The 25738-nt window shown below is 44.9% G+C and overlaps 1 protein-coding gene across 1 annotated transcript in view; it reads right to left on the bottom strand.

Moving 5' to 3' along the window:
• Positions 1–25738, bottom strand: part of AFF1 (ALF transcription elongation factor 1) — a 79224-nt gene that overhangs the window by 8235 nt on the left and 45251 nt on the right. The window contains exons 8-14 of the mRNA XM_056855734.1: positions 21226–21379; positions 15972–16919; positions 10480–10577; positions 6414–6663; positions 3977–4068; positions 1798–1861; positions 51–187 (exon numbers count right to left, since the gene is read on the bottom strand). Coding sequence (XP_056711712.1) covers positions 51–187; positions 1798–1861; positions 3977–4068; positions 6414–6663; positions 10480–10577; positions 15972–16919; positions 21226–21379 — 1743 coding nt within the window. The remainder of the gene's footprint in view (positions 1–50; positions 188–1797; positions 1862–3976; positions 4069–6413; positions 6664–10479; positions 10578–15971; positions 16920–21225; positions 21380–25738) is intronic.

The following is a 25738-nucleotide window of genomic DNA, read 5'->3' as shown; positions in this document are numbered from 1 at the left end:
AACCTCCCCACCTCCATCTTGGGAAAATCAGCAAGAGTTTCCCCACTTACTTGATGAGGTCTATGGTCTCCGCAAACATGGTATATGCTGGCTTTGGTGATAGGGTGTCTGCTTCCATCGCAATGCCGCACTCAATGAACGACAGGGCGGCATCCAAGTACTTGAAGGCCTTCCCGACTTTGTCTGTCTGTTGGGGAGAAGAAGGACGCTGGTCAGCCCAGAAGCCCCATGCCTCAAAGGTTTAGACAGTTGGCCAAGAACGAAATGAGATGCCCGTACACTTTGATCCCAGTTGGAAATCATGTTTCTTCCCTCCCCCACAAAAAAATAAAAAATAAATGGAACATCTGAGCTTAGAAGAGCATTGAGAATGCAACTGCTCAGCCCCAGTGGGAGCTTTAAGTTGAAGCTTGGCAAGCTGTTGAAAGAAATCCCATACATTTAAAGCAACAAACACATTTACCGCTTGCCATTAGCCTTAGGTAGTAATCGTTTGGAACACAAAACAGCAAACGGGTGCTTTGGGCAGGAAGCTCTCCTGACTGTTTCAGGTAAATGCTTTTATGTAAGAGGGCTGGGCTCTCCAACTGGTTAAAACAAAAGAGAAAGATTGATTTTAAATATTAAGCAGTAAGTACTGCTGCTGTTAAGAAAGAAGCGAATAAGAAAAGCCTTTGCATGCACATCTGGTGCCGGCGTGCCAAAAGAGCTTGGAAACACACCGCAATGACCTTGTCATAAGATCATAAGAAAGGCCATGCTGGATCAGACCAAGGCCCATCAAGTCCAGCTGTCTGATCACACAGTGGCTAACCAAGTGTCTCTAGGAAGTCCACAAACAAGAAGGCTGCAGCAGCATTATCCTGCCTGCGTTCCAAAGCACCTAATATAATAGGCATTGTCATAGAATCATAGAATTGGAAGGGACCTTCAGGGTCATCTAGTCCAACGACCTTTGTCAAAGGAGCCAAACTATACTAGGATAGCTCAGGGGCAGACATTCTCAAAGGACTTCTGCTGACCAAAGGGGGGACTTGCCCTGGTAACCACCAATGCCAGTATGAGATACTTTGTCATTCGTGTGACAGTTAGAGTGGTTCCTTAGTGGAACAGACTTCCTCAAGAGGTGGTAAGCTCTCCCTCCCTGGAGGTTTTAAAGCAGAAGCTAGAAGGCCACCTGTCAGCAATGCTGTTTCTATGACCTTAGGCAGTTCATGAGAGGGAGGGCACCTTGGCCATCTTCCGGGCATGCAGTAGGGGGTCACTGGGGGTGTGTGGGGGAGGTAGTTGTGAATTTCCTGCATTGTGCAGGGGGTTGGACTAGATGACCCCGGTGGTACCTTCCAACTCTATGATTCTATGATTCTCAGGGTGCTTTCACACAAGCTGAATAATGCACTTTCAACGTACTTTGCAACTGGATTTTACTATGTGAAATGGAACAATCCACATGCAAATGACAGCTGAAGTACACTAGAAGTGTACAATTCAGCATGTGTGAAAGTGCCCTGAAGGATCCAAGATACCAACAAGTGACAGAAATAACTATATCCCACTGTATGAATACAGTGTGCAGAATATTAATGAATAACTATATCCCACTGTGCAGAATATTAATGAATCAGAGCCCTTCCTCTTTTCCTTGGCTTGAAATCTTGAATAGTTTCTACAGTTGAGTGCACCGTATGCAACCAATTACACTCCATTTTTTTGCATATTCCCACTCATGAAGCTCAGACCATATCTTCTTAATAGACCTCTGGCCAATTCCAGCACACTGACCAAAGTTTGGCTTACCGTTGCATCCGCTTTGTGCTTCAACCTCTTGGCCTCCTTTAAGTGATATTCCACTGGATGCTGTCTGCAATTAAGACAGAGGGAGGAATGATTTAAAAGGAATACGCTTCAAACAAGACCCTTGTATCTTCGGGACCGCCTCTCCTGGTATACCCCCGAAGGACACTAAGATCGTCCTACAGAAATTTACTGGTGGTCCCTGGCCCTAAGAGCGTGCGGCTGTCCTCGACAAGAGCCAGGGCTTTCTGGGCCCTGGCTCCGGCCTGGTGGAATGCTCTGCCTGTTAACATCAGGGCCCTGCGGGATCTGAAAGTCTTCTGCAGGGCCTGCCAGACAGAGCTTTTCCACCAGGCCTACAATTGAGGACAGCCGTCTATATCAGCTTATATTATCTATACCTTCTTACTGGCCTCCCTCCCCCCTTGTCCCCCTTGAGTGGGAACAACACAAGAAAAGGGCTGCCACCTGTACGGTCCTTACAGTTTTAAACCTGATGCTCCATCATGCTAGGTTTTAGAATTTTATTGTTGATTTTATCATGGATATTTATATTGGTTGTTGTATTTTAAAATGATATTACTCGCCCTGAGCCACCTTGCTGGGGAGGGCGGGTTACAAGTCAGATTGGATGGATGGATGGATGGATAGATAGATATAAATAAATAAATAAATAAATAAATGATGGGCTGCTCTTCCATCTGTCGACCCTCCATTCAAATACCAGCACGCTTCTAGTTCTGCAATGCATTAACGGATTTGGTTCTACATACCAAATAATCTATTTCCTCTAACACACACACATATGAAGTTCTCATGGAAATATCTCTTCATAGTTCATCCTGACAGAGATGTTATCCACAAACACCCTCTCTGAGTGCTACAACAGACAGATCCTTAATCTAGTCATCAAATTTGAAGATTTGTTTATGTTTATAATACCTGAACAGATTTATCTATGTTTATAACAAGCATTTTTTACTTAAGCAATAAAGCCCACCTAGACAGGGCACCAACTGGAGGATGAATTCCAGTATACTGTAACATGTGTCAGGGGAAATGGAGTTTCCAAAATCGTGTCTTGGAATGCATACCACTGTCCACAAGGGCAGTATTTGTGAACAAGATCAAGCCAGATGGGTCCACCTTAGGACTACATCTTCAGCAGAACATTGATCATAAAAGGAAAGAGAGGTAGGACAACAGCCATTGATCTTGAAGGGGTTGTTGACTCTCAACTCAACAATGGGAAATGAAGAGTCAGGAGCACCCAGGCACTGGGGGTGGTTCTCAGCATAATGGCATAAGAGTTTGAAAGGGAATGGAAGAAGTTGCTGTAGGCCGAGGAGGAAGAAGAAAAAGAGTTGATTTTTATATGCCGACCTTCTCTACAACTTAAAGAAAAAACAGACCAGCTTACAATCACTTTCCTTTCCCTTTCCCACAACAGACACCCTGTGAAGTAGGTGGGGCTGAGAGAGCTCTAAGAGAGCTGTAACTAGCCCAAGGTCACCCAGCTGGCTTCATGTGTAGAAGTGGGGAAACTAACCCGGTTCACCAGATTAGCATCCACGGCTCATGTGGAGGAGTGGGGAATCAAACCCAGTTCTCCAGATTACAGTCCACTGCTCCAAACCACCGCCCCTAAGAACTACCCTATGCTGTAAGAATGGGGAAGGCAGGCAGGCAGAGACTGGATAATTGGTAGGAACTCTGGGGAGGGCCAGTACCTGAACATTGCCTAGGCAATCAAACGACGAAGACCAGAATCTGGTTACTGCTCATGTAAAGATAATGGAAGCAGGCCAGGCCAGGCAATGGTTTGCCCAGAAGCAGTGGGAACTGCAGCTTTAAGGCCATGAAGAACACTGGTTAGGAACAACTCCCCCCCTCCCAAAAAAAAAACTTCTGGTCCAGGCTCCTTTTGACTACTGATGGTCCTTTTGAAAACATAGCCTGAATTAGAAGTTGGGGATGAACTGCTCCGTGTGCACAAGCCACGTGAGAAAGTGTAAAACAAGAAACCAAATGACGTAATTGCAGCCACTGCAAAAAAAGCACTTGGAAGGCAGCGCCACGTTTTTGAGGAGAGAAGCTGACCCAAGTTGTTTACAAGGGAGAGAAGCAAGGAAGGAAGAGGGGGAAAGTGCGAAGTGAGAGACAGAAAAGAAAGAATTCTTACTTGTGCGGCTTGCTTTGAGGTTTCGTTGGCTTGGAGGTACCGTTTGGCAAAGAAGGCACTGGGAAAGGGTTAGAAACATCCTCTGCAGATCCCTAGGAAGTGAAGAGAGCAAAGATGTCAGGTAGTTGCAGTTGGAAACATTCACAGCAAAGTTTTTGCCTTTCCAATGCGATTGTTTGTTTTATTTTTATTTTTGTTTGTCCCAGGATTTATCTTTCCAACTTTTTTTCTACATTGGAACACAGAGAATGAAGAAATCTTTCCATCTTTTTTCTACAATAAAACACAGAGAATTAAGAAATTTGGCTTCCCACTAGCAGTGTTCCAACATGCTGTAAATTTTGCAGAGGGTGGGGGGGAATTAAGTCACGGGCTTTTCTTGGTGGCAAAGCCAAATCTAAAATTTAAGAGAACAAAGGCCCAAAGTGAGCCATTCGTTCTGCATGAAGCACCGCACTTGGGACTCTGGTAATGCTGAGAAGCAAAACAACCACAACATACACTCTGGCTTCTACACACTGGGGGCAGGTGATCTTGGAGGAAAAAAGAAAACATTAAGCTAAAGATAAAATCTGAGACTAGCTTCACAGTTTCCAAAGCTTAGAGATGGGTTATTAACAGTCAAAAAGAAGTGGCCAATTTGGAACCATAACCTAAGAAACTGCCCAATGATAGATAAGCAATATGATATCTGCTGCTACAAATCCAGGACAAATTAATTGTAGGGGATAAGAAAGAAAGACAGCTTTGTTTCCACTGCTTCATCTGAATGTCAATTTTTTACAGAATCAGGGGATTGCCACGCTAGTTCTGCCCTGAACACTGTAGCTACTAATTGAAGAGGACAGTATTCATTCCCCAAGAGCCAGATTGTTCTAAAGGTTCTAGGCTGGAATTCTGGCCCAAACTGGATCATTCTAAGGGTTCTAGCCTGGAATTCAGTTTACTAGGATCAACAAGTCAGATGCCTCTGGGAGATCAAAAGCAACAACCCTAACTTACAGCAACTGGAATTCAGAAGTGTACTTCTCTTTTAACACAGCAATCCCATTTAGCTGCTGTGTGCAATAGCCCCTGACTGAGCACTCTTTTTAAAAGCCATTTAAGTTGGTGGCTAACACCATATCTTGTGGCAAGGAATTTAATGTGCACCCACAGGCTGCTGAAGGCAGGCTTTTTAAAAATGCATTTATCTAGGACCAACATCTCCCTCTCCTACCAATAAACTAGATTTTAAAACATCTTGAGTTTAACGCTGACTTGGATATTCATAGGGCACAGAATAAAGTATACATGCATACAGGTTGTGTGTGTGTGGTATCCAAAAGTTCATAATTACCAGAAAAAGATTACTCGCAACTGCTTCCCTCTCTCATATTGACCCCCTGAGGACAAGTAGAGGCCAGAAATGAACCCGTGTTTTTTATAAGAAGGCCTGAGTTTCTTGGCTATTCCTGTTTAAATTTCCCAAGAAGAACTGTTCCTTGATGAACATCTGTTCTGACATGAAAAGTTCAGCTCTAAAAAAGGCATGCTTAAACTATAGGTTGGATCCAGACTACATCTTCCACTCACTTGAGGCACTTCTGCCGATGGAACACAATTCTCCTGCCTCCCCCATCTTACTGCATCTCCCTGAGCACCCTGAAATGCTATTCCTGGGGCATGGGGGACCATCAGGAGCAGCACGAGAGGCAAAGTGGTGGACTGCAACAGGAAGGGGGAATTAATGCAAATCACCCCTCTCCTTCTGTTAGCAAAAAAAATAGTCTATATCCAACCCCAAGTATTCACAAAAATAGTTTTTTTGAGCATTAACTTCCCACTGTCTTGTTCAATTTCTTCTTCTCTTTTCAGCTCAATCTGTCTTATACAACCTTAGCCCAGGAAAGACAGTTTCAGAGGGTAGCCATGTTAGTCTGCAGTACAACAGCTAGATCTGAGTTCAGTAGCACTTCAGAGACCAACAAGATTTGTATCCGACAAATGGGGAGGGGCTGTGGCTCAGTGGTAGAACATCTGCTTGGCTTGCAGAAGGTCCTGGGTTCAATCCCCGGCATCTCGAGTTAAAGGGACTAGGCAAATAGGTGATGTGAAAGACCCCTGCCTGAGACCCTGGAGAGCCGCTGCCGGTCTGAGTAGACAATACTGACTTTGATGGACCAAAGGTCTGATTCAGTAGGAGGTAGCTTCATGTGTTCATGTATATATGACAAAAGGAGCTTTGACTTTCCAAAGCTTATTTCCTGAAAATCTTGTTGGTCTCTAAGGTGCTACTGAACTCAAATCTAACCTTCACCCAGAATTTAAACATGCCTATCCTAGATCCAAACTTTCTACAGGTCTGAGATAGGCATACTTATATTTCTTTATTTAAGCAGCCCCAGAGTAAACATGGAGCAGGGGCTTCACGAAGAAGCCAGCCATTTCTACCTACTTTGCTGCTCTTTGAGGTTTCGGAAGGCTTCCCTTCCATTTTCCTGTGCTTGGAGGACGACGAATCCTTGTGTCTGCTCTCCTTGCTCTTGGCAGCGCTGTGACCGAGTCCAGGAGGCCGGCCGGAGGCACCGCTTTCGCTCTCTGGCCTTTTCTGGGCCGTCTTGGCTGGCTTCTGGGCAGGCGGCGTGGGAGACCTTGGTGGCAGTGGCAACTCTTTCCTCTGCATCTCTGCTGACATCTTTGAAGCCCTAGAGATGGAGAATCCAATCAGCGTTTTAAGCAGATGGTAGAATACAAAGATCTGAGGGTGGGGAGGCAGGGAAAACGCGAATTGAAGCGTGTAGGATAGCGGCCGCATTTGTTTAATGGGAGGTACTGAAAATGCAAGGGTAGCAAAGTGGCAAAGACTTCATCAAGGCAATAAGGGAAATCAGGGACTTTCTGGTGACTCATTGTCAATAATAACGCATAAGTTGAAACCAGAAAAAAATGTAAGCAGGAGATAATTCCTTCAGGTTTATCTGTACAGGAGATTTAGAGCTAAGGGAGTTGATGAAGCATTAGGGTAGTTCAAAATTTATTTTAGATGCTGGAAGGCACAACAGTTTGTTCTTCGCAGTGGCTAGGAACCAAAGGTGTGTCCAGGAAGCTCAGGTACACCCCGTGGGGCTTTCCTTCTTCTTGCTTCCAACTGAAGAAGTGAGCTGTAGCTCATGAAAGCTCAATGTGTATGTGTAAAGTGCCGTCAAGTCGCAGCCGACTTATCGCGACCCCTTTGGGGGTTTTCATGGCAAGAGACTAACAGAGGTGGTTTGCCAGTGCCTTCCTCTGAACAGCAACCCTGGTATTCCTTGGTGGTCTCCCATCCAAATACTAACCAGGGCTGACCCTGCTTAGCTTCTGTGATCTGAAGAGATCAGGCTAGCCTGGGCCATCCAGGTCAGGGCTGAAAGCTCAATACCCTGCCAGAAATTTTGTTAGTCTTTAAAGTGCTACTGGACTCTTACTCTTTTCTACTGCTTCCAACAGCAGATTCTGCCCACCCACACCACATTGCTAACCATTTTTTAAAGCTCCCATCAGTTTCACGAGTGTGCAGCATTTGACTAGGGTTGCCAACTCCCTGGAGGAAAAAATATTTGCCCTTTTAATAGAGGATGATGTTTACTTTCATGTCACGGAAAGCTTCAGCTGCCCATTTCTACACATTAAGCCTCTACTGAAGGGACAGGACATTCTTCTTCAGGCCTGTTGGAAACCTGCACGTGGCATGGGACTGGGATGGGGTGGGGGTGGAAGCTGGGGTTCAAGAACCACGAGCCCAAAACTTCACTGGGTACACAGAATTTGTGCAGATTTTTGGAATTCTGGCCCACTTCGGCAAAAGAACACTTTGACTTTTAGCCCAAAAAAAAAATGTTCAGACCTTCTGCATCTGTGGCTTACAGCACATGAAGATCAATTTCATGTACACTGAACATCAATTTAATTGGTGGTTTCTGCACCATGGTATGACCACTCAAATTTGTGTAGTAAAATCCAGAATGACTAGGTCTGTAACATTTAATCTGAAATCAGAGCAGCTATTCAATGTCAGGAATGTATCCAGGTTGGCGGGACCATACTTCACAGCCACCAGTTATGGCAACAGGAACTTTTAAATTACCCCAAGGCTGCAGCCCAACATTATAGGACTATGTGAGATGACTAGCAACAAGTTGGCAGAAAAGTTCAAAAATGTCCAATTCCCAACAAAGTATAACAGCATGGTGTTCAGAAGAAGAAGGAGAAGAAAAAGAAGAAGGAGTAGGAGTAGGTTTTTATATGCCGACTTTCTCTCCCACTTAAGGAAGAATCAAACCGGCTTACAATCACCTTCCCTTCCCCTCCCCACAACAGACACCCCGTGAGGTAGGTGGGGCTGAGAAAGAGCTCTAAGAGACCTATGACTAGCCCAAGGTCACTCAGCTGGCTTCATGGTGCTGCTGCAGTCGTCTTGTTTGGGGGTTTCCTAAAGGCACCTGGTTGGCCACTGTGTGAACAGACTGCTGGACTTGATGGGCCTTGGTCTGATCCAGCAGGGCTTTTCTTATGTTCATGTGTAGGAGTGGGGAAACCAACCCAGTTCACCAGACTAGTGTCCGCCGCTCATGTGGAGGAGTGGGGAATCAAACCCGGTTCTCCAGATTAGAGTCCACTGCTCCAACCCACCGCTCTTAACCACTACCCCACGCTGGCTGTGTGTGAAGCAGAATCCAAAACCTCTGGATCTTTAATATTCAACTGGTAGTCCAGTTTTTTCCAAATGCCAGCAGTAGCTACCCAAAGCCATCCAGAAAGTTTTACTGCACAGATGCAAACAGAGCCTCACTTTTCCAAATCACATATTTTAATACAGGCTGTTCAAATAATTATCCTGCGTCATTCATTCGTACAAAAAAAAAACAAGTGTGCCCATTATCAGCATCTTTATTTCCTATGGCCATAGGGTTGCCAACTGCCAGGTAGTAGCAGGAGATCTCCTGCTAATACAACTGATCTCCAGCCAATAGAGATCAGATCACCTGGAGAAAAATGGCCGCTTTGGCAATTGAACTCTATGGCATTGAAGTCCCTCCCCTCCTCAAAACCCGCCCTCCTTGGGCTCCGCCCCCAAAATCTCCCGCCGGTGGCAAAGAGGGACCTGGCAACCCTATATGGCCATGATCCATATACATGCATGTATCCAGCAACCCAGGCCGCATGCACGCAGCCCTGTTCAGATATTCTGAATAGAGGCCAATCAACTGTTCAGCAGGAAGAAAGGAAGGGGGAAGGACTGAATCCAGCCCCCCCCCCCATTCCCTGTCCTAAACAGTCAATCAACTCTGTTTGGCACACCTAACTGGAAGCTATGCATGTGCAGCCCTGAAGGTGGATTGAGTTTGGGTATTGCACATGAGTTCGATCCCGACGGAAGTCGGTTTCAGGTAGCCGGCTCAAGGTTGACTCAGCCTTCCATCCTTCCGAGGTTGGTAAAATGAGTACCCAGCTTGCTGGAGGTAAAGGGAAGATGACTGGGGAAGGCACTGGCAAACCACCCCATAAACAAAGTTTGCCTAGTAAACGTCGAGGTGTGACGTTACCCCATGGGTCAGTAATGACCTGGTGCTTGGACAGGGGACCTTTACTGCACATGCAGCAGAAAGTTGCGCACACATACCACCCTTTCAGATGCACAGAGGGCTGCTTCCAGACATGTAAGCCATTTAATCTGGACCAGGCTGTATACATTCAGGACCTAAAGCTTAGGTATTTCAAATTCACACAAAAACAACGTCTCAGCCTGCAGAACCTACTTGTGGTTCAGAAGGATTCAGTGGAAAAGAACAAATACCTCAATGCTAACATGGCAAATATTTGCTAAATTAATGTAATATGCATATTATAACAAGTCTGAACAAATACCTCAATGCTAACATGGCAAATATTTGCTAAATTAATGTAATATGCATATTATAACTGCCAAAAAAACAAATTAGTGGGTTATAGATCAAATCAAGCCTGAACTGACCCTAGAAGCTAAAATGACTAAACTGAGGCTATCGTATTTTGGTCACATTATGAGAAGACAAGAATCACTGGAAAAGACAGTCATGCTAAGAAAAGTTGAGGGCAGCAGGAAAAGAGGAAGACCCAACAAGAGATGGATTGACTCAACAAAGGAAGACACAGCCCTCAATTTGCAAGATCTGAGCAAGGCTGTCAAAGATAGGACATTTTGGAGGACTTTGATTCATAGGGTCACCATGGGTCGGAAGCGACTTGACGGCAGTTAACACACACATTTGGGGATTGGTGACAAAGGCTCTCAGTGGTTTAAGTATCAGGAAAGTTTCATTCCTAGAACGAAGCAAGGTCTCAGTGACAACAGCCACAATATACTCTGCCTTCCACTGGGACCACTCTTGATCCAAATGATAAATAAAAGTTCAGCGCTGGAAATGGACAACTCAGCTCTGCTTTTCACTTCCTTTGCTCCGGTTTTTCAGTTAAAAAAAAAATTCTGGCAGCTTTGTACTCACTTGTTTTTACCAGGATCTTTATGACTTGACAACGAGGGCAATTTGGTTTCTTTCTCCAGCTTGATCTTCTTCTGATCCTCTCTAGGCGCATCTCCTTGCTGGTAACACACAAAAATGCAAAGCTCAGTAATTTAAAGGTCTTGGGGCTCCCAATCCAGCTGTGTAACTTCCCAGAGCAGGAACAAAACACAGGTATAGGAATCACAATAACCAGATGCTAGCAGGGGAGCGGGAGGGGACTAAATCCAACCCCATTTCCCTGTATCACACTCCACCCCTCTCCATTTTGAACAGCTATCACCAGTTTCCTAAGCAGAGAGAGGAACAATATGCTCACAGCAGCTGAAACAGCAGAAGAACCATATGGCAGAACTGGTTTGTGACACAGATCCTCATCCAGCTAGGGATACACATGAGAACCATGCTTCTGTGCACATATTTCTTTTCACTGGATCACAACATGAATGTACACAGGAGAAGAAGCAACTGGACCCCCAGGGATGAAATCTGACCCTGAAGGCTCTCCCACCTGACTCCCAACATAGCCCCAGAGTTCACTTTGATCTGCGAAACAGATCATGGCAAAGGGCTTTTCAATCCACTTCAGCAGCAGCATGAACCTCAAGAGAGGGCTTTGTCTTCCTGCTGATGAAGCTCAGCTGCTCATCCCTGGGAAGAAGCAAAGACAGTGGAATGGCAGTGAATGCTCGATGGCTCTAGAGGAAATGCTGTCAGAGTTCAGATTTTTCCACAAACCTGGGGCATTTTTCAGGTTTGTACAAAGGTCTTGTCTGGACATGGCCCCAATCTCTGGATTTATGAATCCACAGATTTGGCCATGTTGAGAATTAGCTATATTAATAGCTGAAGATGGGGGGCAGCAGGTAAAATGAAGATTGATTCTTGGGTAGGAAGGAGAGAAGGAAACAGTGAATGATGAGGATATGATGGTTACCAGGAAGAGGAACAGATGATATAGTGTGCAGAAGGGGGATACAGGGAAGTGAGATGTCTGTTGCAAGTCCTTGAGAATTCCCCACTGCACAACTGGGCCCAGCCCAGTGGCCAGCACCATGCAAATTGGCCAGACTTTTTTCACAGAGAGGCTGCTGGGGTTGGGAAGGAGGGAAAACTGAATACTGGAGGGCCGATAAAAATTGATCGCACTATAGTATGCATCTTTTATGAAACAGGCCACAGGCAAAGGGCTCTTCAACACACTTCTACAGCAGCATAAACAATACGAGATGAGGCTCAGCTCTACAGCCCTGCGCACAAGCTCAAGGACCGTATAGGGAATGCTCTGTCAGAGACTCGGTTCCAAAGGGGAGGAGGAAAAAGAGCCCTATGAAGAATGCAAAAATCCAGGAGGCTGTTCTTGCCTTAGAGGCATCTGAGTGACAGCTAAGGAATTCTGGGAGTGGCTAGTGAAATTATAACATTCAGAACTCTTTGAGAGATCAATTTCTGACAGACATAATTTCTTTAAAAGATTATTTCCCCCTCTTGATTCGTGACAAGCCCTTTACGCATTCCTTGATTTGTAGGGGTGTGAATCAATGTACAAAGGCAATATTGCTGGCTGTTCTGTGCTTGATGAGTTGTAAATATAAGCCCACGTTTTTAAAAAATTACTAAGCTGGGAGGTGCAGAACTTGACTAATTTACAGTGCAATCATTATTAGAGTTATTTCCGTTTGAGCCCATTCATTTCAATGGGCTTAGACTGGAGTAACTCTGCATAGGATCACACTGTCAATGTTGCATAAAATCACAAACAACAAATTTAACATATTAATAGTGTGGTCAATGGTTAAAGACTGGGAGCCCTATTCAGCCATGGAAGCTTGCTGGGTGACCTTGGGCCAGTTACACAAACTCAGCCTACACTACCTCAAAAGGTTGCTGTGAGGGTAAAATGGAGGAGAGGAGCAATGTCAGCTGCTTTGGGTCCCCACTGGGGAGAAAGATGGGGTATAAATCAAGTTAACAAACAATAGATTAATAATAATCACTCATTTACTAATCTTTAACATTCAGGAATCCCCATATTTTATAAAAAAAATGTGGGAGGAGAACAAATGGTTTATTCTGAGATCCAAGAAAAATATAAATCTGACCCATTAACTACAAAATTTATGAAGCATTTGTAATTGGGGGGGGGGTCAGGTGAATGAATCTGGAAGGAACCCTGGTATAATGAACTCCTTCCCCATCCCCAATTTGAACAGTACTAACAACATTAGTTACTGCCTGGTTTTCGGTAAACTATTTCCCCCCTTAACAAACCAGGGTTTGCACTTGCCCAAAAAAACAGGGTCAACCATGGTTTTCTGCTCTGGGTAGAACAGCAAACCATATGTTGCCAACACACCAACAAGCTTGCAGTATACAACGAGAAAAAGGGGAAAGTGTATGAGCCTAGACTCATTCAAGAGTGCCAGACTTCAGTTTGGCGTTTATCTGCCCCACACAACCAGTTGTTTTTCTTACCTGCAAATGGTTCAATTATCTTTCTGTTAAACCAGTAGGGTATAGGGTTTTTGATTAGTGTGGATTACATGAGGACGGCACAGAGAAAGAGAGGAGACCGCAACACATAAAATTCCTTCTGGCTAAGTAATTAATGGCAGGCAACCATGCTTTGGTTTGCCAAAAGGGGGAAAACACACCAACGCTGGAGAGTTAAACCCATGTGGATCGTCCAAAGTCATTTATAACCGGTATCGGATACGAGGGGAAGAGCTGAGAAGGAGGAGAGAAGGCTGAAGCAATTTTGAACACATGTTCTCAGTAGAAAAATGCCAGCCTCTGAGCTATGGCTGGGCATGAGTAAGTTCATGAGTAAGTTTAAAAGGGTATATACTATATAAAGCAAGGCAAGCCAACTTGGAAACAAGTTGCGTGATCTCAGCCATAAGCCCGAGAAACAATTACCACACTTACCAAGGCTTCAAGCCAGCTCTTTACCCTAAGCACTTTGTTTTTCTTGAACTATATTTGCACTTCCAAGCAAGTAATACAATCCCTCTTAAACCCAAGACACTATACCTTTTGTAAAAAAGTTAAATAACTCTTTGAAGCACATCAAGGTATGCTTCTTTTGTGCTAAGCAAAATCCGAACTTTCCCGCCCACATGGCAGTCCTCCAGGCTTTGCTGAGATCTTTTCCAAAACTTTGGAGCGAATACGGTTTGTATAAGATTGCGGGAAAGTTCATGGAAACTCCAGGAGGTGCACAAATTCACCACAATTCTGCGGGGAAGTGGGGGCGGGGGGAACTGCCATATTGTAGGGCAGTAAAAAAACAAACCCTTCGATGTCTGTAGAATAAAATTTGCTCACATCTAACCATCTCAAAAAAGGAAACCGTTTGGGTTATTAAAACCAGCAACTCAAGATCTGGGTTAATATCTGCAAACTAAAACTGAAGCAGAAAAAGGAGCTGCACTTGAACAATCTCTTGCAATCCATCTCTTGCTGTTAACAGAAAAGAGTTATGCTGCCAAACACCCCAGGGGTGCATAACTGTTTTTCGCTAGCAGCAACAGATGAGTTGTAATAGATTGTTCAAATAAAACTCACATTCCTGTTCTAGGTTGTTGTTTTTTGTCCTATAAAATGCACCGAGTAAGACTTGCAAATCACATCTACCGTGAGATCCAACAGTTCCAAAAAGAGTTCTTGACCTCATGGATTTCTCCAAGGACAAGAGCCGCTAAATTTTAGTTTGGAGACTCCCTCAGAACAGGGAAATGTAACAGAGATAGAGCACCAAAACCGTATGGAATATTTCGAGCAGCTCTTCACTGCAGATTATATAGAGTCATTATGATGCTGGTTGTCGTGTTTTGAAACACTTCTCTAATAATCCCTAGCCATGGAACTTGCCTTTTTCACACCGAGTTACTATTTTAGTAAGCCACCTGCCATCTCTTTCCTAGATGATCAAGATCCCACTCATATATACTGGGAAGATGGCATGGCTATGTGGTGAAGCACATGCTTTAAGGGCAGAAGCAAGGTTCCATCCTTGCTGTGTCTAGCTGAACGATGTCAGGTAGCAATTGCTGGGGAAGACCCTTGTCTGCCTGAGAGCCACCACCAGACAGAGTAAACCAGGAGTCCTCAAACGTTTTAAGCCTGTGGGTACTTCTGAAATTCTCACACAGCATGGTGGGCGCAGCCACAAAATGGATGCCACAGCCTACCTTCAATCACACAAAGTGAAGGTTCTTGTGTTTAAAAATCTGCACAGCCAATGAAATCTCCAATCAGAAGCCCTGATGGGCAAAAGTCCCACTTGGCCCCACCCTAGAGTTGCCAGGTCCCCCTGGCCACTGGTGGGGGAGGGGGGTGGGGTGAGAAATCTTACCAGGCTTAAAGTGAGGCCTCGGCCTCGGTGTTGCCTCCAAAAGTAATGTCATCACACCAGCAACGTCAAGGCCTAGGCCTCATTTTAAGCGTGGTAAGACCTCAGCCCCATGGCGCAGAGTGGTAAGCTGCAATACTGCAGTCCAAGCTCTGTTCATGACCTGATTCGATCCCAACCGAAGTTGGTTTCAGGTAGCCGGCTCAAGGTTGACTCAACCTTCCATCCTTCCGAGGTCAGTAAAATGAGTACCCAACTTGGTGGGGGTAAAGTGTAGATGACTGGGGAAGGCACTGGAACACCACCCCGTAAACAAAAGTCTGCCTAGGAAACGTCGGGATGTGACATCACCCCATGGGTCAGGAATGATCCGATGCTTGCACAGGGGACCTTTAACTTTAAGGCCTCAGTCAGCCAACTTGACGGCACCAAGGGGAGGGGACCCAAAGTGGAGGATTCCCCCACCCCTGGTTGGGGTCTGGCAACCCTACCCCACCCACTTTCTAAAAACACTTGGCAGGCACCAAGAAAGGTATCAGTGAGCACCATGGCACCATGTTGGGGACCTCTGGAGTAGACAATACTTAACCACACAGATCAGTGGTTAAGGCTTGCTCTAAGGCAAGGCTCATATATATGCAATTAGTGGAGGTCTATTCCGAAATTCATTCTCATGAATTACTCAATGTTCAACCCCAAGCTTTTTGTTATAGTTAGGTATAAATACACATGAGGAAAGGTAGAACCCTTTAAAAAAAAGTAACATGGTATTGTATATAAAGTTTAAACTAATATAGTAATTGGTATAACATGGTGGAATTTATATTTTTGCTTAGTAATAATTTTAACCTGGACAGAAAATATCCTAGTAGAAAATATAGCAGGGATTTAAATAATTATGCTTCAGGTGGTTGTTTTACCTTATGTTTATGGGTTTTTTTCTCTTCCCCCCAATGTCCCTTTTTTAATTTTTATATCATACATTTAAAAAACTAGTAAAAACGTTATTAAAAAATGTTCAACCCAAGGAATGAATTATGCAACATTTTTTTCAAAGGTCTAGGTTTTAACTTATCATGGCCCTGAAGGGCACATTTACCATTTCTCAAAACCCTCTCACCTTCCTCTTTTTGGGGAACTTGCTTGGCATTTCTGCACTCCTCCTGTCCACCTCCGGCTTCTTCATATCGTGTCTCTCTTTGATCTCCAGTTGTCTTGGGCAGGTCCCCTTCCGGCCTGGCTGTGGAATACGTGAGAGGAGGGCAAGCTCAATTTTAACCACAAGAGCTTGAGGTACCGGGCAGTCCCTCAAGGGAGACAGCAACTTCTTATCCCTGATTGGCAAGAGAAACTTATCCTTATGGAGGTCCTCTCTCGCTACGGTGACCGGCTTTGCACCGTTAGTTCTGCTGGTGGCAGGAACCTGGGGGCTTTGAACTATGGGACTGAGGGGCAATTGTTCCAGAGTACTGCTGACCACATTGTTTTTTACAGCGGCGGCACGGTCCAGAAACAATTTAGCAGTGGCTTGATGTGAGGTCTTGTGCTTTTTCTTCTCCGAAGGCTCTGGTGCTGTTGGTTTCTGCTCCTTCCTGTCGCCTGGCTTGGGCCTCCCTTTCGTCTTCACTTTGGGCTTGTCTTTGGAAGACTGGTCTTTAGCCCCGTACAGGTCGAGTGTCTCACTTTCCACTTTCAAGCCTCCCTTCTGCTCCTCCAGGACCAAGACTTTGCTGGACTTCTTGGGCTGCTTACTGCCCACAGTCTGCCTGCCCTGGTGCACGGGAGACTTTTGGTAGCTCCGCTTGGTAGGGAGATGCACCTCTGGGGTAGATCGGGATGCTTTGCCAGAGGCTTTGGAGTGACTCTCCGTCAGCTGAGGACATTCGCTTTTGCTGCTGTCGCTGCTGCTACTGCTGCTGCTGCTGAACGACTTGCCTTGTTCTTTACTCTCCTGGAGACTGCACCTACTGCGGTCATCCTCAAGGAAGTTCTCAGCAGGAGATGCCGGATGAGGCACCTTTATTATCCAGTTGTTCAGTTGCCATCTACTGGATGTCGGTGGACTGGGCTATGGAAAGGGAATGGAGAGGTTTAAAGGTCATTGTTCATGCAGGGGCAGACTGAAACATTTCATGATGTGCTAGGGTGTTTGTTTGTTTGTTTTTTTAAAGGTTGCATGGAGAATGAATTATTAAGGGCTGTCATCTTGTTTCCTGTTGCCCCAGAAGGTCAGACCAGAACCAATGAGTTGAAATTAAATCAAAAGTTTCCATCTAGACATTAGGAAGAACTTTCTAACAGTTAGAGTGGTTCCTCAGTGGAACAGGCTTCCTTGGGAGGTGGTGAGCTCTCCTTCCCTGGAGGTTTTTAAGCAGAGGCTAGATGGTCATCTGTCAGCAATGCTGATTCTATGACCTTAGGCAGATCATGAGAGGGAGGGCATCTTGGCCATGTTCTGAGCATGGAGTAAAGGTCACTGGGGGTGTGGGGGGTAGTTGTGAATTTCTGGCATTGTGCAGGGGGTTGGACAAGATGACCCTGGTGGTCCCTTCCAACTCTATGATTCTATGATTTAAAAACTATGCCTTTCAATCTGGAGACCAAAGTGGCACAGTCCTCTCTTAACAACACTTTCTCCCGTATATGCAGACATACTTTTTTTTTTTATTTACATCCCACTTCTCTCCCTGATCAGGATCCAAAGTGACATTCCACATCATTCTCCTTTCTCTTCTCTCAACAACCACCATGTGAGCTATTTTCTAGGTCCAGTGTCACCCGACGAGATCCATGATGGAACGGGAATTTGAACCCAGTCGTCCCTGACTCTAATCAAACACTGTATGCCATGCCAAATTAGGCCTTGGAATGAGCAGCTGAGATGCATATGTTACAGGAAGATTTTGTGTTTCACACTGGGAAGAAGGGGTTAAATACTTCTTTGATGGTGCCTGATGAGGAAAGGACAACTTTGCGGTATGAGGAGGACTCCTGAGATCAAGCTTTAACACAAGAGCTAGGTTGAATTCCTAAACCCACAAGCTGTATGACCTATTTAACTTCTACATCTATTCAGACACTGGGAGGAGTACATCTTGCCGATGAAATGTAGGCTCCTAGATCACAAGGTGAGCTTTAAAAAAAGGGAGTCACCCAGTGGCCTATTTCTCTCAGAGGTGATAATCCTGCTACAGGGATTTGCCTTTCAGCTGTCATGATGGAATGTTCTTCCATGCAAAACATTCCATACACGCAGAAAACTAGCATGGCAGAAGCCAGTCTAGAACCCTCATCCACTAAGGAGCATTTAATCATGTGAGTTTCACTTGCAGACTGAAATGGTACACCCCCCTCCAGTGAGAGTAAAAGCGCATAGTTAAATTGTGGAACTCCCTGCCCCAGGATGTGGTGATGGCTGCCAACTTGGTAGGCTTTAAGAGGGGAGTGGACATGTTCATGGAGGTGAGGGCTATTCATGGCTACTAGTAAAAATGGATACTAGTCATGATGCATACCTATTCTCTCCAGGATGAGAGGACCACGCCTACTATTTTAGGTGCTTTGGAACACAGGCAGGACAATGCTGCTGCAGCTGTCTTGTTTGTGGGCTTCCTTTCTGACATGGCTTCCCGGGAAACTTTGGTTCTTTCAACCTCACCCTCCATACGGGGTCGTGGTGAGAGTAAAATAGAGGGACAGAGAACCATATGTACAGCCATGGGCTCCCTGAACTAAACAGATAGTTCTCTCTCACTCTTAAAGTTCCAACGTGCTAGTTCAAAATGGCAGAAGGGCGATCCGTTAAAAGAAGCCATTAGCACTATCCCAGAGTCCCCTTCAACAATGGCACTAGGCCCGATATTATGCCAATGATATAAAAAACACGTTTTTAAAATTTCTGAAGCAATTTCAAAACCGGTCTGTTTTCAATTATGGAGCTGTAGAGTTATTTCCTACTTCCCAAGTAGGTCACCGAGGCCTCCAAAATTCAACTGCCCAAGCCAAGAAAAACCACAGGGAGTCCAGCCACGTCCCAGAAAAAAAAGGAGGTGTGGAGAAGAATCCTCCCTCTAAGTCTCAATGTTACAGACAGAGTCCTGTTGAAATTCTACAGCTTTGGACAAAAATCTGATTTCAAAAAGCTGCATTATCCAATAAACAAGTAATTATTTGAAAACACAGCAAGTTGAACAGATTCGAACTAAAAGAGCTTTCAGGTGTAGAGACGTCCCCCAATCCGAACAGGTAACATGCCATGTTTAATCTCTGTTCTGATGCTGTGTGTTTAAAGAAAGGAAGGTGAAGCCAGTGTGGTGCAGTGGTTTGGAGCGGTGGACTCTCAACTGGAGAACAGGTTTTGATTCCCCACTCCTCCACATGAGCGGCGGACCCTAATCTGGTGAACAGGGTTGGTTTCCCCACTCCTCCGCATGAAGCCAGCTGGGTGACCTTGGGCTAGTCACAGCTCTCTTAGAGCTCTCAGCCCCACCTACCTCACAGGGGTGGGTTGTGGGGAAGGGAAGGGAAGGTGATTGTAAGCAGGTTTGATTCTTTCTTAAGTGCTAGAGAAAGTCGGCTTATAAAAACCACCAACTCTTCTTCTTCATATCGCTTGATGCATACAAATGGCTTCAAAATCTGGTGACAGCTACCACTTAGCCACAGGGCCTGGCTCCTCAGGGATATTCTCTTCCCAATGCTTACCTCCTTATTTTAAAAATACATATATAAATGCCAACTGTATCCATTTTATTTAGAGGATTATAAGTGCCAACTTGCAGGTGGCTGTTCTACTCAATTGCACATAAAGCTTTTCAGTGTTCTAAGTGATGACTGATGAGCACCCAGGGATTTTAGCTAAAACAGTTATATTAAAATTATTTAGAGATGGAACCTAAACAGGTCTACTCAGAATCCTATTCAAGTCTACTCAATAGGGCTTGCTCCCAGGAAAATATCCTTAGGACTGCAATGCTAATAAATTTAACTAACTCTAAACATAGCGGATGACTTCAACTGAAGTTTTGCAAGTGTAGTATTAACTTACAATAGCCCTCTTCTCAAACTGCTAGATGTGGGGCATGATGGAAGCGATTAACTGGATTCGTGTGTGTGGCTTTCATATTGACTCAGTTCAAAAACCACACAAAACCCAACTAACCATGGTTAGTGGGATCATCTGAATGCAGACCACTCCATGAACCATGGTTAGTTTTGGGTATAATCGCAAGAAGATCTGAAGCCATGGTCTGAAGTTGATTTTAAACAATCACAGTTAGCCTTGACTATGGTTTGTTCTGATGCACAAACACAGACATCCTGGCTCAATCCTGGCTTGTTCGCTGGGGATACAATGTGGGCCCGAATACCAGCTGGGCTTCTATGGGGAAGGCAGGAGAAAAAGGGACGGTGCCAAAACCAACATTTGTTGATGAAACCCCAGACTGGGATGACTGTCTGTGAGCCAAACCATGGTTTCCCAAACTGTGTGTAAAGTGCCGTCAAGTCGCAGCAGACTTATGGCGACCCCTTTTGCGGTTTTCATGGCAAGAGACTAACAGAGAGGTGGTTTTAGAAAAGGGCAAGAGTCCAGTAGCACCTTAAAGACTAACAAAAAATATTTTCTGGTAGGGTATGAGCTTTCGTGAGCCACAGCTCACTGAGAGGTGGTTTGCCAGTGCCTTCCTCTGCACAGCAACCCTGGTATTCCTTGGTGGTCTCCCATCCAAATACTAACCAGGGCCGACCCTGCTTAGCTTCTGAGATCTGACGAGATCAGGCAAACTAGCCATAGTTAAAAAATAAACCATGGTTTTGCGTTGTATCTGAACTAATCCATGTAATGCTGGCCATAGAGAGCAAACTGCCGAGGCTCAAACACAGAACGGGACATGGGACCAGCGCAAAAGAACCAATATGGCAGAAGATCAGGGAGCAGCCTTCTCTGTAAGACAGGGGTCCTCAACCTTTTTGAGCCTGCAGGAACCTTTGGAATTCTGACACAGCCTGGTAGGCACAGTTACAAAATAGTTGGCACAAAGTGGCTGCAACGGCTTACATTCTGTCCCTCAATGAAGATTCCCTGTGCTGTGGTGGCAGCTGCTCCTAAATTAACATTTTTCAAGATCCGCACAGCCAATCAAATCTCCAAGGGCCGATCAGAACCTTTGCTGGGCAAAAGCCCCACCCGGCCCCACCCACTTTCTTAAAATAATTGGCGGACACCAGGAAAGGTGTCCGTGGGCACCCACGGACACCATGTTGGGGACCCCTGCCATAAGAACCATGATCTAATTGGCCAAAACCCCAGGAAGGGGTCCATATTGGCTATTCCCATGGTACTGATCATGCATTTGGAATGTGGACACGGTTACCTCAGGCGTGGAGGCTCTTGTGGGGGGATCGTTGGCTTCACTGTCGCTGGAGCTGCTCTCAGAGTCCGAGGAACTGTCTGAGTCACTCGTGCTATCGGACTCTGGGCTGCTGGAATGTGCCAATGCCACACTCTCGGGCTGCGATTGTGAGGCACTGCAAGCCAACACCATGAGATAAAATTAGAAGCTGGGAAGGATCGTCTTTCTCCATCCCCACCCCCTCGACCAGCAGTGACGCAGCATCGCCGGTGTAAGAAAAGTAATGTCATAAAGCATAACTTAAAATGCTGTGCGCCACAGTCCGCTGGAGAGGAAAACCAATTTATAAAACAACAACAACAACTACGTCATTATGCCCACCCCACAAAATTAAACTAACAATTAAAAATGAGCAACATTATAACCATATACCAGCTTTCAGTTGCCCATGAAAAACTGAAGACTTAACCCTTCTTGTGATTTTATTTTTGCTGCCAATGATATGAATATGAAAGACTTTATTGGCATTAAAGGGAAATCGTACAGTGAAGTTTACAGTAAAATCACGGTATAAGGGCATGCTGATATCATACGATAAAATTTACCATAAAATCATTTTATAAGAACATGCAAATCCCACTAAATTGGTTACTTGGTTATTCACTCCTGACTTAACTGTTATATAGTGCAGAGTAACAATCGCATTCTCTAATTATGAACTGAAAAAACCTTGCCACTGAGTCAATAATTATTGGATCCTGGGTGGTCATAAGGTGGGACACCTTAGATTTGGTAGGTAACCATTCCCTATCAGCAATTAGAGATTAGATGTCATTTTTGCCGCCAAGTCACACTGACTTATGGCGACCCTCTGGGTTTTCAAGGCAAGAGACGATCAGAGGTGGTTTGCCATTGCCTGCCTCCGCATCACAACCCTGGTATTCCTTGGAGGTCTCCCATCCAAATAGTTGCCAGGGTCAACCCGGCTTAGCTTCTGAGATCTAACGAGATCAGGCTAGCCTGGGCTATCTAGGTCAGAGCTCTTCTTGTGAAAGTTTGGAAAGTTTAAAGATACTGGTATAACCTCCAACAATTATCAGGAACATTCAAACCATCAAAATATAAAAGCAGAACTATAGTTCAGTAGATGGTTCTACGCCTCTTTGATTTTTCTATGAAGTTTAAGAAAATGAACCATCTGTTTTGGAAATGCATGGAATATGCTGAGATGTCAACTATTTTCAACGGTGATGAGATCTCACAGAATATTTCCTTTTTTTAAGGAATGAAAATTCAAACATGCAAATAAATAGTCAGACAAGATTTCATAAAGGTTCTTTGCCTAAGATAAGCGCCAGAAAGGCAGAGAGGATTAAATATATGTTCTCCAGTAATCAAGGGACATAATGGGAGCAATCTTCAGTAAGTCTACTCAGAAGTAAGTCCATTTTAGTCAATAAGGCTCACTCCCGGGAAAGAGCTCTCAAGATTTCAGGCAGAGTCCCTAAGGGGAAGACCAGTTTAGGTTCAAAATATGTAGATGGTGGGTGTCTTAAAATAAACAGTTTTATTTTACCATCCTGTTTTCATCCTTGTTTCCCCTCACAAATTGTTGCTACGTTCTGGCAAATAAGCAAGCCACATTAGGAGCAGAAAATAAATTTTCTGAAATAAATTGTCTGAGCCTTCCTATTCACTAAGGATGAATCACATTAAGCCGCCTCATACTGAACCAGACTGGCAGGGACTTTAAACTTTCACATCCCCTGCTACTTGAGCCTTTCAATTGGAGAGGACAGGGGTTGAACCTGGGGCTTTCTGCATGCCAAGCAGAGGCTCTTCCACTGAGCCATGGTCCCCCCCACTCAAAATTCAAAAGATCAAAATACAAATTTGACCTTTCAGGGGGAAAGTGTATTGACCTTCTACGACATCCCCCCCACACACACACTTCATTCTGTTTTAGTACTAGATTCCTGCTGGTAGCCTGCAGATAGAATTATCCTAGGAGAAGTCGGCATGGATGATCAGTATTGTGGGGGCGGGGGATTTCCCGCATGCTTGCCAGCACCAAGAATTATTCCAAAAGCATGCCAATGAAGGCAGGTGCTAGACCAGCATAGGGGCTTAATTAAAGTTAGGAAGGTAGGTTCAATTCCCAGCATCTCCAGTTAAAAGGATCAGGTAGGAGGTGATGTGAAAGACCTCTGCCTGAGACCCTGGATAGCTCTTGCCAGTCTGAGTAGGCAATACTGACCTTGATGGACCGAGGGTCTGATTCAATATAAGGCAGCTTCATGTGATTTCTCCCCTACTTTTCAATAGGCCCTTTTCCCCCTTTGCCCACACTAGTGTTTGCTTAAAAGCACACACTTCTTTCCCGGTTGTTCCAAATTTACATCATGAAAAGTTGCTTTAAAAAAAAAAGCAGGATAATTATCAGCCTCGAGCTCCGGCACCACACTGCAAACCATTATTAGTTGCCTGAACTTTGCAAAGGGAACTAGGCTAAAAAATCAATCTGTATTTAGAAGAATTTATTTTCATGGCATCCTGAGGCTTGCCTGGGAGATGCTATTTAAACATCACACACGGCAACAGCACACAGAAGAAGCTCTCCTTCCCTGTTTTTAAGCAGAGGCTAGATGGCCATCTGTCAGCAATGCTGATTCTATGACCTTAGGCAGATGATGAGAGGGAGGGCATCTTGGCCATCTTCTGGGCATGGAGTAGGGGTCATTGGGTGTGTGTGGGGGAGGTTGTTGTGAGTTTCCTGCAATGTGCAGGGGGTTGGACTCGATGACCCTGGTGGTCCCTTCCAACTCTATGATTCTATGTCCAGTGGGGTTTTCCGGGTAAGGCAAAGCGATTCTCCCAGTACAGTCCTCTAAGCCTTCAACCTTTCCTTGATTTAATCTCTTCACCTCCTTCCTAGTATTTTACAAGCCATTCTGCTTTCCCCATTGGCCTGCCTGTGTTTACGCCTAAATGCTCTAAACTTGGAAATCAAAACAGGTTAAACCAGCTGATTTTCTTTTTAAAAACAAGAGTGGAGTACTTGCATTCCACGCTAAGACCAATGTAAACAGATATGGGCTTGGATCCACTGGAGATTTCCACAGAAAGATTTCTCTCTGCGGAGGGGGACTGCCCTGTCTCCCGCCTCCTGATGCGGCCCAAAATGCACCCTCTTAAATGTTGCCCCTGGAGGAAAGGGGAACCCCCAGAACAGCTTGAATGGGGTACCTGAAGTAATCTGTCCACAGAAATCTTCCAGTCATTGATATGCACTTGGAAGAGGAAAAACAATTTCTTTAGGTATTTAAAAGCTTAAATGTGAGAACCGAGACTTGAATAGAGTCCCATTTCCAAAGGGAATTCCCCACTCAAAAACAAGGGGGGAGACACCTCCCCCCTTCAAAAATGTAAAGATTAAGGTTTGTGCAAGTGCTTTCTACTCTCTGCCAGGTGGCAGTGAAATTGGAATTCTGTAACTTTTCCGTTCAAGGCAAAGCAGATCATGTGCTTTGAAAGGAACATTATCTGCCCTCCCACTTCAGCGATGGGGGCTAAACTCCTATAGGGTTGTATTTCCAAGTTTCAGAGTTTAATGAAAGGTTGCTGTCTCCTAGTACAAGAAGCAGAAAGCCCCCAAATGTACTCTTGCTCGCTTGCTCTCTTGTTTTCTGCCAGCTATCACAAAACACAATCTGTTGTGACCATGTTTTGCAAACCCACTTCAAAATACAGATTCAACCCCTGGTTTATGAAGGATGAGCGGAGACCCTCAACATAATGTTGCAGACTTTTCTGAGCTGGACCATTGCCTTCCGTCCAATCTTGGTTTCCTAGGGTACACATGAAGCTGCCTTATACTGAATCAGACCCTTGTTCCATCAAAGTCAGTATTGTCTACTCAGACCGGCAGCGGCTCTCCAGGGACTCAGGCAGAGATCTTCCACATCGCCTACTTGCCTGGTCCCTTTAACTGGAGATGCCGGAGATTGAACCTGGGACCTTCTACATGCCAAGCAGATGCTCTACCATTGAGCCATAGCTCCTCCCCTTAATTCTCCCTATAGAGTGGCATTTCCCAGTTGCAGGGCTTGAAAAGGTAGGTCACTGTTTCTCCAGCTCTCTAGTTTCTCCAACAGTGAGTTGGCACTTTAATCCACAAAGCCTTCCCTGTTTGCAAACCGTGGTATGCTTTGTGTCTGCACTAGACCAGCCTGTCTGCAAAGGCTGCTTGTGAAAAAAAGTGTATCGCTCCAAATAAGTTCTTACTATTATTCACACTTCCCTCTGTTCTTCCTCCACAAAACTCAGGGTGGCACATCTGAGATTATCCCTTTTCTCTCAAACCTGCTAATTCATCTGCCCAAAGCCAAGCAAACCAACATATACCATGCATCTTTTTTTAAATGTGTTTTGGCAGTTATATATCTTGCCTTCAAATCAGCCTTCTAAGTTACCTGGGAAAAGCTGTCAGCTGGTCCCACTTTCTCTTTTCACATTTGCCCTGTTCCCACAAGAA

Source organism: Euleptes europaea, chromosome 9 (genome assembly GCF_029931775.1).
Source record: "Euleptes europaea isolate rEulEur1 chromosome 9, rEulEur1.hap1, whole genome shotgun sequence".
Classification (NCBI taxonomy): Eukaryota; Metazoa; Chordata; class Lepidosauria; order Squamata; family Sphaerodactylidae; genus Euleptes; species Euleptes europaea.
Note: the sequence above shows the minus strand (reverse complement) of the source record. Positions and strands in the feature narration are given on the sequence as shown.